We start from the raw sequence: 12118 nt of genomic DNA on the forward strand, positions 1-12118 counted from the left end.
AAGTCAGCTCATAAACCCATCCAGTGGGCACAGAGTCAACTTAATATGCTAAACTCAGCAAGCCTGGAATAGTGAGCTATCTTTGTTAGATATAGCAAACAGTGAAATATTATTTTAGACACCAAATACAAGGTGCAAAATGGAATTGAGGATGAGTGAAGATGTAAAAACAAACATTAGGAGAGGCTGCAGGAGGGAATGACTAAAACCTGCTTCTATACTGAAGTAGCTACTAGTGTATGGCAGTATTTACACAATGAGGAATATTTTTCTGTTGTTGCTGCTATAATAATAATAATAATAATAATAATACGAAGAAGAAGAATGGTAACATTAGGTACTAGTGGCAACAAAAGAAATATATTTTAGTGTTTTGTTATTTTTATTACTGTTACCATTATAAATGCCTTGCTTTTTTGGTATCATAGTATCATATTGTTATCATGTGAATAGCAGAAAATACCATGATATAAGTTCATATCGCCCACCCCCTTGCTTTTTAGTTATTGAGATTGCGGTTGGGGGGGTCAGTGTGGCATATTAGCCATCTCAGAAACAAGACAACTAATATTGCTTTAGACCTTTAGATTTGTACTCAATAACTGCATACAAAAAAATAATATTAATCAGTTATTTTAAATGATCATAATCATGACAAGTCTGTTAACATATTTTATGATGTAAACGTTTGAATCAAGAAAATTCATTGCGTCACTTTTTTAATGTATTTTGAATTGCAATGTCGAAAAATGAAGGTAAATTAAGTTTATATGTCATATATAATGAATGAGTAAATAAAATCATTCATTATACATGGCATATATTAATAAATATTATATCTCATAACACACTTTGTAAAATATAGCGCTAAATAGAAAATAGTTGCAGTCTTAGTACAACTTTGCATTATAACATTTGGAAGCAAATGATGGTGAGTTTATTCTCTGTCCCTTCTTCTCTAAAACATATTCAGAATCACCACCTAAAGTCAACAGAATATAAACCAAGCAACATGAATCCATTTTATCATTAAATGAAAACATAGTAATAATAATATTTTGATTTGTCCTCAGATCAGAATGAATTTTGTATTTTGGAACCAATAAACATCAACAAACAAATATTAACCATTTAAGCCATCAAGGGAAGGATTGATTAGATCCTCAACCTGCAGTGAACAGATTTTGTTTAAACATGTAAAGAAAGGACTGTTTTATTCTGTATGAAGGTGTTTTTGATAGTCAATGACAGAAAAAAATAACGGAGGCATCACACTCGGCTGGTGTCGACAGCAGTTTCAAAGTCTACCTTACCTCAAGACTAAGACAAGGCTGAGGCTGGCCTTGAGTCCAACACTACTACTATGCACTGCATTTATAGTGCACAAAGATTATGCACTGCACGTTAGGACTGAATTTAGTTTGGCATAGTGTAGTTTCAGACATACTAATCATTCTGGAGTACTATTTTAATAAACTTTTCAGAGTAGAAGCCTGTGATTTTAGCTCTGTCTGAAAGAGCTTCATCTGTCTCTCCTCTCCCCGTGTCTGCATGAGGAGCAGAGTGTAACTCCTCCAGTGGGCCGTTTCAGAGCCAGAGCATTCACCTGGAGCCCACATCAATCAGCACTCTGCATTCAAACCCAACTGCATTTTTTAAAATAAGAGCACGAGAGCAAGCAGAGGGAATGAAACTCTGTCTGTTTCAGCCTTAAAACTTGGCTTTGCACAAAGGCTCATTGACGCTTCTCTCCTGTGAGCAAGTGTGATTTGTTTTTCCCCCTCAGTTTTGACATCACTTGTTGTTTTCTTGAATATTTCAAAATGATACTTTTTTAATAAAGCCCGCGTTGAAGAGCTTGTCACTTCTTAAGCCTCAGAGGCTTAAAAGCTCAGGAACGCTGCGTATGTGACTGATTGGCTAGAGAACGCTGGTTCCTTCTCTAATCAAAAAAATGTCAACCTTGTAAAAACTTCAACTGCACAGATTCCTCAGTCCTGACTTCAAGCTTTTGTTCTGTTAGTTTTGTCAGTTCTTATATCTTGGTATAACTTATGAATGGACAACAAATCATTTCGGCACTCATAGGCAAGCCTCCTCTCTCCAAAGTGGTAACTTTACAGAAGGAAGAAACATGATTACATAATGTACAGTGCATAAACGTAGTCTTAGGACCCTCTTTGAAGTCTTCTAGACAGGATGGAGTGCATGAGTTTGCACAGCTGATGGTCAACCAGGCTTAGCGGATTCTATTTTTCCCTCTTTTTTCTCTTTCTGTCTTTTTCCATGACTTTCATTGTTGACATTTGATTTTGGCATTTCCCAGACATCTGCGATCTTTCTCACAGACATTTTGTTATCAGGAGACAGTAAAGCTGAAATGTGTTTTGGATAAGGTGAGGCACAGTTTCTCTAATACATTAACAAATTAAATAATTCTAAATGATGGAGGCAACTAATTCGAGCACTGTACATAGGTATAACATTGCTGTTGTGTTGTGACAAATCCTTGTATTTCTGAAATGGTAACTTTACAGTAGAAGGAAAAAACATTCTTAACTTGAATGGAAGGTAATGGAACAAGATTTGTTTCCCAAGTCATTTTGGAGCATTTTTACTGCTCCATCCATTTTTATCTTCAATTTAACACAATGCAAAGAGCAGCTGGCGTTTTCAAATTCTATGTAAAGACCACCTGACTTTTTCAGATGATGTTAGATTTTTTTATAGTAGTAATGATTTATGATTTTGTACCATCATTTTATAGCACTTAAGTGTAATAAATCCAAGTTCAGACCTGCAGTAGCTGATTCTGCTCAGATTTAGGTTAACAGTGATGCAGATAAGTGCCTTCATCCTGTCACACTCTCCAAGCTCATGTATTTTTTTATGTTGTTTATTATTTTTGTTTATTTTTTAAGCACGTGTCTGTCAGGATAGGTGTGTATTGTGGTGTGTTGCTCAGGATGGCCATGAAGGCATTGTGCTGGTGTGTATGTTCTCTACGGAACGTGAGGATGGACAGTTAATAAAGCCTCTCTCAAGCTCGTCTTTCCTCTCAAAGCTCTGCTATCTCCTCAACACCAGAAACAAGCAGGACAAAAGACAAATCGGTGTCTCTCTCTCTCCACTACCCAGATCACTTTGTGTTTGTTATCCTCTGCTCTCATCTGTGTTTTTCTTCCATCTATTCTTTATTTAATTTTTCTTTGTCATACACAGTATTCTGGAAATCCTCTCTGCATCACAAGATCATGTTTTTAAACAATGAGATATAAAAGGTTGTTATCTCCTGTCCTCCGATGGTTCAGATCTTTGGCCTGTGTGCATTTGGAGTGTGTGCGGTGGCCGAGTAAGCCGTAGCTGGATGGTGTGTGTCTACACACAGCTGTGCTAACACTAAAACCTGCTGCTTAACCACCAGCCTGCAGTGCTGCAATAGCCAGGCCAGGTCATTGTTGCCAGCTGAACCACAGCGGAACAACATGACCAAAAATCATATATATTTTTCCACGTCAGCCAAAATCAGTAATTGGAAAGAAAATCTATACTGTATAGGTTTTGGGGGATTTTGAGTCCTCTGTGGTGGAAAGGTCATTTTTTCTCCCCCGAACAGATGAATCTGATGATGGCGAGCATGTTGAAAGAGTATTCAAAGAGAACTAGGTCAGTGTGATGAAGAATGAGTATTGTCATCATGTCTTCATCAGTGTAATGTTGATTCTGCATCCTCTTTGAGCCTGTACATGTAATGTTAATACCTAAAGACATATGATGTGGTCCCAAAAACTCCCACCAAATCTAACCGATACCTCTAACTTCTAAGAAAACTAAACCAATTCTACATTGTGGAGGACATGTGACCTTTTTTGCTACCTGCTAACTGCCCTTTTTACTCTTCAAAATTTTAATCACGAGCAAGCTAGCCAACTCAAACATTTGTTCTGCTCCCACTACTTTGTGCTGTCATGAGTGAATGGCTAGACTTGTTCTCTCAGTTGGTCTAATGAGTAAAAAAGCACACATCTCCACCTAGTCTGCCGAGGCCATCTTTCAAAAGTTCAAGCATAAAGGACAAAGTTTTCAAATTCCACGGATATTGGAATGAGGAACGGGACAGCATTGTCATTTTATTGGAAAAAAAAGTTTACATAATTACTGTTATCATTTTATCGACTGGGCCTGCTCTGAACCCTTGTCTGCTGTGACCTTCATGGTGTGGAAGAGCAGCGCCAGGTCCCGCTGTGCTTGCTTGTGCTCTATGAACACAGATAAAAAAATTCAGAGGCCTCCCGGAGCGCCACGGGCAGCGTGTCCCTCCAGCGCTCGCAGATTGAAGCTGATCTCAGCGCTGCTTATGGATTCATGGGCAAAAAGAGAATGGCAGAGGAGGCCAAATCAAACGCGACAGACACAGAACGAGCTCAAGCTCGAGTCTCCTAGCCCCTCGTTTCAGCACAGACCATTAACCAATGAGAGAGAGAGAGAGGGACATGAAGAGGGGAAGCAAAAGCATTGTACACCACCTGGCTTCAAGTTCAGACAAGCACCCCCCCCAGCCCTAAAACTCCCCTCCCTGCTCGGCCCCTTTTTCAATTTTCCTGTGGAATATTAATCTTTAATAGGGTAATAATTGTGGTAGCATATTTGCTGTCACCCACCATTAGGCCAGATTAATTAGGCCATTTAGTTTAGCTTAAGAAAGTGTCGGCCATGAAGAATGGTGCGTGTAAAGGCAGAAGGCTGTGATCAGCGCAAGCTGCTCTGTCCCATGTGTAATCGCTTTCTCTCAGCCTCCTGTCCCTCAGCTCCTCACACACATGGCTGACATCTCTCTGACAATATCAGTTAGCAGCTACAGAAAAAGCTTTTTACTATGTTGTCATATCATTGCTGGTGTAAGAAAACATAATAAAGCTGCAATCACACTGAACACGGGAAAAAAATTGCCTAGCAAAAAAGCCAGTTCACTTGGAATTTGCTTCCAGTTGCTGTTAATTGTGCTTTGCACCAAGTTAATCTAGGAGAACTTTAAACCTGCAAATTCACAGACCTTGGTTTAATGAACCAATAGAAACCAGATGGCGAGCTGTGGTATCTTCTTTCTGAGAAAAACTAAATGGAGGCTTCTCAGCCAACATCACGTCACTTGTCACTCACAGTTGCTAAAAACAAAGTCGATTACTAGCTCACATTAGCTGTTCACTGAATTATACATTCTCTCTAAAATCACATCATGTCAGAACCTCCCACCCAGCCGAATCTCCACCCTGGTGAAGAAAAGTCTGCCTTAACTCTGAAATGGCAAATGCCGTTTTTATGGGCTTAGCCCCTTTCTCTCCCTGATTTAGTCTTGGCCAATTCCTACCTGGTAGATAGGTCTCATCCCATCACCTGATGCTACAAAGCTTGGAGGGTAAAGGCTAGCACATGCCTCCTAAGGTTGCCAATCTGTGCTGGATGTTGATTGTCTATCCAGGAAAAAAATAATTCAATTGCTAGACACAATTTCCTGGAATCCAAACATTTTGACAGTATTTATTATGAAGTTTAAACAGTTTTTTTTTTAAACTAGTCAAACTATTTGTATACAAAGAATGTGTTTTATTGGTTCAGTGTTAGAACTGAGAGGATTTAGTTCTATAGCTGAACTGACATCTATTTATCTGAAACTGCATCGTGAGCACAGCTACCCGTCTGCTAAATTTAATTAAAAAAAAAGTCACCGATTGAGTGTCCAGGAATTTTGAGGGCTGGGGTGGCCACGCTAGTGCTTTCTTTGAGTTACATGAAGCCAATCACTGCATCTTTTCAATATCATTGGAGGTCTCAGTGCACTTAAAAGGAAGGCTCATTTTTCCCACCCAATCCAACTACGTGCTCTCTCTCTGTTGCCTACAGCTGGCCATAGCATCACTGGGGACAGAACTTGGCAATCTCAATAAGGCCCACTTAGACTGTTGTGTCACTCGGCTTTAAGTAATTTTGGACTATTTCTGTTGGTCAATTTGATTCAATGTAAAAGGCAGCAAGTGTTTTTAAATCATGTAAATAATAAATAAAGTAACAGTGACAATAGGTAACATTTTTTAAGCTCTGTTTTTCTCTGGTTCTGAGGTGTCGAAGTTTTGGAGCATTGCCCTGTCCTTCCCCCTCCTCCCGTGAGCATCCACCTGCCAAACTCAACGTGTGTTCATAAGCTGCTATCACAGCAGAGTATACTGGTCTTTTAAACACTTGTTCACTGCAGTTCTGTTAGGAGGCCACTTCCAGCCTCCTTCGCCTTCCAGTCACTCGCTGTGGCCGGCTGATTGCTTTGAGTGATTCACATCTTGTGAAAATGCAGACAATTGTTTATTGCCATTGAGGCTTGCATTTAATTACTTTCCTCTGTTGGTGGACAGTGATAAAGTGGTTAGTGAAAGTATGCAGGAGTGCCTTGCTCTCGTCGGTTTTGTATCGAGGCTGCTAAGATGTTGATTAATCTCTCTCACTCACACCTCTAAATGCATGCAAACTAAAGCAGCCTCGGGCGGTGAGGGACAGCACACCCATACATCCCATAAGTAGCACTGAACTGGAGAACTTTGACTTTGAGTTCTCCTTGATCAGTGCCGGTGATTAGTTGGCCCATTTGGAGCGGGGCAGGCCTGTGCCCTTCAGCTGCCTGCCGGGCTTTTTTGGAGTGAGGCAGGGGGCAAAGTGCAGTCCCTCAGGTCTTATAAAGCTTACTGATTGCTTCATTCCATCTTTTTAATGTTCAGAAGTTTACATTGTTCAAGTTTTAACATGAGCGAGCAATACAAATGGCTAGAGTTTGTTTCCTTTAGCTGTGTATTTATAGTTAGAGCTCCAGAACCTCAAGAAGAGGCGTATCATTTGTTCTCCTCACAATGCAAATGAAAAAGGAAATAATAAGTTTTATACCTTTTTCCATTTAACAACAGAAAAAAAAAATCTTTCCAGTGAAGTTCTATTAACAGTAATTTTTTTTCTACAGTCTTAGTGCTTTATATGGCTTTTCTAAATAAATTGGTTCAAATTTACCTTCTCTAGTAAACATCAGTGATTAGTTGACAATTTGCATGATGCTTATTTTAAATATTGGCTGGGCGATATAGCAAAACTAAAAATATACTTTTGGATGATGTAACTCACTAACTCATCACACTACACACTCTCTGACGTTTAGCAGGCTGAAGATTCTCCAGACGGGGGAGCTGTTGGCACTCAAATACCTTTTAGTGCTTTATAAGATCAGTGATACACATTAGTGACATTGTGTGTCCTTGTTATTTGTCACATACTGCACTTAATTCAATTAAACAGGACTAATTATGTGCTCTGTGTAATGAAACATGCAAGTCAAGTGTACTGAAGATATCCACGATATGCTCAGACAGTATTAGCATATTGTCATGTAGTTATATACATAACTTTATGTATATTTTTACATTTTATTTAAATAAATTATTTATTGTCAATACATGATTTGTTAATGTTCAGTTAAGTCAATTTTTTGGCCCTTTTTAAAAAATGATTGAATTAATGAATTATCAAAATAATCCAGTAGATTACTCGATTATTAATATAATCAGTAGTGACACCCTAAAAGCTCTAGAGAAATTCCACTGGCCACTTATTTCTAAACAGGCCTTATCCACCTGGAACAGCTGTGTATGGTGCTTGACCTCCGTCTCTCCTGAAAAAGATCTGTAATGTGACTGTCCTCTGTGTGTTGTGTATTTTTACTGTGGGTAATGCAGAATCTGTGTTACGGGGGACTAAAAGCCTGTTGTTGTCAATAGCTGTATTTTTTTCCCGCAAGGCAGCTGAAAATGAGGTCCAATCGAATGGATATTAAAGTCACAATAGACTGCTCCTGCTATTACGACCTGTCAAGCGCGGCCCTCAGCCCCCCCCCCCTCGCCAAGATTAGTCTCCACTGCTGAATATTTATGCACTTACTGTAGGCTTAACCTCGCAGTCAGCGCAGCTCCATTTCTCTCCTCTTTTCTCCTTTTTTCGCTCCATCACTGCTGCTCTCAGGAGCTTCTCTCTGAAGCTGAAACTGACCAGCACATTGACCTGCGTGTGTATGTGTGAGAGGAATTATTTGAAATGGATAGCATGTCATGGTAATATGTTTTCTTTCTATTTCTCTCTCCCTCTCCCTCTTTCTTTCTCCCATTCTTCACTCCCACTCATTCTCTCTGTCTCTCTCTCTCTCATTTCATCTCTGTCTCTCTTCCCTTTCTTTCTCCCTCTCTCTCTTTCTCATTCTGTCTCTGTCTACCTCTCTGTCTGTCTCTTTTATTCTTTCTCTATCGCTCTCTCAATTGTTTCTCACTTTCTCTCTTTCTGTCTTTCTCTTTTTTCTTTCTTTGTCATACTATCTTTCTTTCTCTCATTTTATCTCTTTCGCTTTCATTCTGTCTCTCATTCTTTTCCTCTTATCTGTCTCTCTCTCTCTCTGTCTCTCTCTTTTTCTCTCTCTCTCTCTCTTTCTCTCTCTCTCTCTCTCTCTCTCTCTCTCTCTCTCAGGCATAGCTGGGGCGCGGCAGGCTCGGGGGCAGCAGAAGCTCTTCACTATGGACGTGGATGAAGAGGAGAACATGAGTGAGTGTCTGTGCACAATAACAGAACACACACACACACACACGGTCTCATACGTACACACACATAAATACTCTTACATTTTTCCTGCACACATAGCCTAATACACACACTTTATATAATGCAGACACTTTATATAATAACACACACCCGCATATTCGTACGGTCAAACCAAAATCTACACACTTATTACAGCCTGCATATACACACACACACACACACATGTGATACACACATTTACACATACCTGTATGCAGCCTTTTACACACCCATACAGTCCCGTAAGGTTGTGTTCACACTAGACGTCTTTACCTTAACCACCAGCACATATTTTATTTTACATGTAATCCCCAATGGGGAGCGTCCACAGGAAAGTCAAAATGCAGACGGTTATAAAAAGTTCTGCTGAGGGCTCCAGAGTGAAGCAAACCAGCTATACATTGTCCCTATCTTCAAGAGAGTTTTCCATCCCCGTGGCACAGCAATCCAAGACATAGAGTCCATTGGCCTCGCTCTCTCTGGGTGGGAAGGCCCACAACCATCAATCAGCACAATGCTAGCCAACGTGGCTGCCTGTTAGCTGATGTAACAGAATTGCCATTAGCATTCTCCTCCGAGCGCATTAAGCAGTCCAATGACGTTGCTTTAGCAGCTGCTTAAAAAGAAAGCATCTGGTAAGTGCTTTTATCACAGTACAGTTTCAGTTGTCCAGTAGATGTGTAGTCTGAACACAGCACTAACTGCACCATTAGCAGTAGCATACTGTGTCTGCTGAGCAGCATCAACTGAAGTGTAATAAAAGACAACGCTGACATTCATTCACTAACAAAACAAATTTCTCTACCAGCACTCTACCCTCTACAAGCTTGTACAATAGGATATAAGGAAGGTAGTAGTGTTGTCACGGCTACAGCGTGCTCTTTTCTAAAAAAAAGTTTGCCTAGTCTGAACACAGCCTAATACATGGCCTTATATATTATTTTGCACAATCCCATGACACACCCTAAGTTATGCCCCATAATACGCTCCCCACCTATAGACACCCCTTCACGTTGCATCATCCAATTAGATTTCCCCCTGTTTCGTCCATCCCCAAAGCCAAAACCTCTACAGTACAGTCCAGATGCTGCAGGATTTTCAGAATGGACATACTCATATGCCCAGTTTTGTCTGGGTCTTCACAAGACCTGAGCAAACTTTGCAGAGGTAGAATTCCTGTACTATAGCTCCATTGTTCAATTAATTAAACATTCAGACTGTTCTCCATCTCCTAGACTTGGAGCACATCCCAGTGATATCACTCACTAGTCGGGTCCTCTCTCGTGTCGTCCTCACACAATTGGAGTTAATTGATATTTGGGCAGATTTTGATCAAAGGGCTTGAGGAATAGACAACATTCTTTCAGAACCTTTGAGGCTGTTGGCCGTATTCAGCACCGCTGTGAATGGAAGTGTGTGTATTAGAAGATGGCTGCCAGGAAGAGCCGTTAACCCAGGAGAAATGGAGCTCTCCTTTGTCCCGTCACTTACAGGCTTCTCTTGAAAGCCACTTACAATTGCAGGCAAGGTCATTTATTACCACCTCAAAGCAGAGGCACCAGTTTCTTATTTAGATTTTCTGTGGATAAGCTTGCTTTGATATTCCAGAGCTTTTCGGAGAGGATACATGGCTTTGTCTGATCTGGTTCCCTATTTGCTATCTAAAGTAAGATCTAGTTACTTTGGCGTACATCAAAGTTAACAAGGTTTTATGACTACAGCATCATATAGATGTATATCTGTATTGATACAAAGAAAATAGAATGTATTTATTTCCCGTCCAATGTCACAATTTTGTGTCCTTTCCATTGACACTTTTTATAAATGGATCTTTAAAGTGAAAATTGTGATTTATATGCTGATCATGTCATATTGTTTGCAGGTCTCTATACCCCATTAAGTAAGGAAGAGCGGTTCATTTAATTAAGGAGCTGAAGATGTGATTATGCTAATAACAAGTGTAAGCTGTACGTTTACAATTAGCCCTTGTTGATTTAAAGTGCAAGTCTTGTCATGCTGTGGAACAACGTATAATCTAGTAGCACATCAGCATGGCATGGCTGTTTTGCTCCATCATGAGCGTGACCAGAGGAGCGAGTATGAGGTCAGTCCAGGCCCCAGGCGTGTTGCCTCAGGGCAGGTTTTTAGCGAGGCTAGATGTATTTGTGTGTGGTGTGTATATGTGAGTGTAATCACAGAACGCACCCTAGATTAATAGTGCTGCTCTAACAGTACACAGAAATGACCAGTCTTTAAGCAGTGGAGATAATTAGCACTCTTCTAGCATAAATGATCTGGATCCTATAATCTGCCCTAAAACTCTGCTTGTGCTGAATAGCGTTTTAGAGATGCAGCAGGAAACAGGATGGATGCAGAGAGAGAGAGAGAGAGAGAGAGAGACAGAGAGAGACTCAGTAAAGCTTTGTTTCCCCACATTTAAATGCTTAAAGCCTAGACTTCTCATTATATAGCAGTGATTAATGCAGAAATCTTCATCTTATAGGTAGCCTAAATACTACAGCTAAGATAATGCTAATACCAGTATCTCCCTTTCCAGAATTTCACTGGTGTGTTTGCGCTAAGCTAACAGAGGTGTGCATTCACTTCCACACAGGGTTTAATACTACTTAGGTCAGCTCTACTTAATCAAAGTAGCTTGTAATAAACATTCAAGTGGCATTTTCTTTACTTTGCCTGTTACAGTTTTACATTGAATTCTTTAGTAAAGCCTAACTGAATAGTGTTAGATTAGTCTGATAGCCTGTTTGCCAAGGTCTCCAGTACACACCTAGTTAAACAAAATTTCATGTACATTTTGAATTCTCTTATACGTACAATTTGTATCAGAAAACATTTAATTTTGCTTCATATACATATAATTTGTAACAGACAGCATATAAGTTTACTTTATATATGTGTAATTTGTAACTACAAACATACATGCATTCATTAGATCCTGCTGGTGTGGGTTTCTTCTTTTTCAATGATGCACACAAAAGTGAGAGTGCTAATAGCTCACGCTCATTGTCTGAACATTATCAATAACAGCAATGTTTAGACTGCTGACCTTGGCTTTATAATGACCTGTGGATGCCCTGTTTGTTAATTTCTTTGCAAACTAGTTGCTAAGATGGTTCGTATTTTAAATCAAATTTTCTATTTTAGTCACATTCAGCCCTAATTTAGAGTGTTTTTGGGTGCTTACTTTGTATCAGCTTTATGGTCAGAGGCCCTATAATGGTCTTTGACATTTTGCTAGTGATATCTATCAGAGCTAACTAGTATTGCTGAGGCATTCTCAGATTTTGGCAGTGTCCTCTTTAACACATTAAAATCTGCCAGAGTATTTGGAAAGCATGCATGTTCACTTAAGGCGTAAAATGCTTCAGCAGTTGGAATAACCTGTTCAAAATGTGAATGACACAAAGTGAAAAACAATGCAAATTTTCATGTTAGATCATGT

At 39.7% G+C, this 12118-nt stretch overlaps 1 protein-coding gene across 3 annotated transcripts in view; it reads left to right on the forward strand.

Moving 5' to 3' along the window:
* The window catches only part of adarb1b (adenosine deaminase RNA specific B1b), a 165351-nt gene that overhangs the window by 128302 nt on the left and 24931 nt on the right, over positions 1-12118 (forward strand). For 2 of the 3 annotated variants that reach the window (XR_005007194.1, XM_036569365.1), the window contains exon 5: positions 8545-8619. Coding sequence is in view for 1 of the 3 variants with exons in the window: in XM_036569365.1 (XP_036425258.1) it covers positions 8592-8619 (28 nt within the window). In the remaining 2 variants the exon portion in view is untranslated. Of the gene's footprint in view, positions 1-8544; positions 8620-12118 lie in introns of those variants that run through there. The other variant, XM_036569378.1, reaches the window with a different exon arrangement.

This window comes from Colossoma macropomum, unplaced genomic scaffold, assembly GCF_904425465.1.
Source record: "Colossoma macropomum unplaced genomic scaffold, Colossoma_macropomum, whole genome shotgun sequence".
Lineage (NCBI taxonomy): Eukaryota > Metazoa > Chordata > Actinopteri > Characiformes > Serrasalmidae > Colossoma > Colossoma macropomum.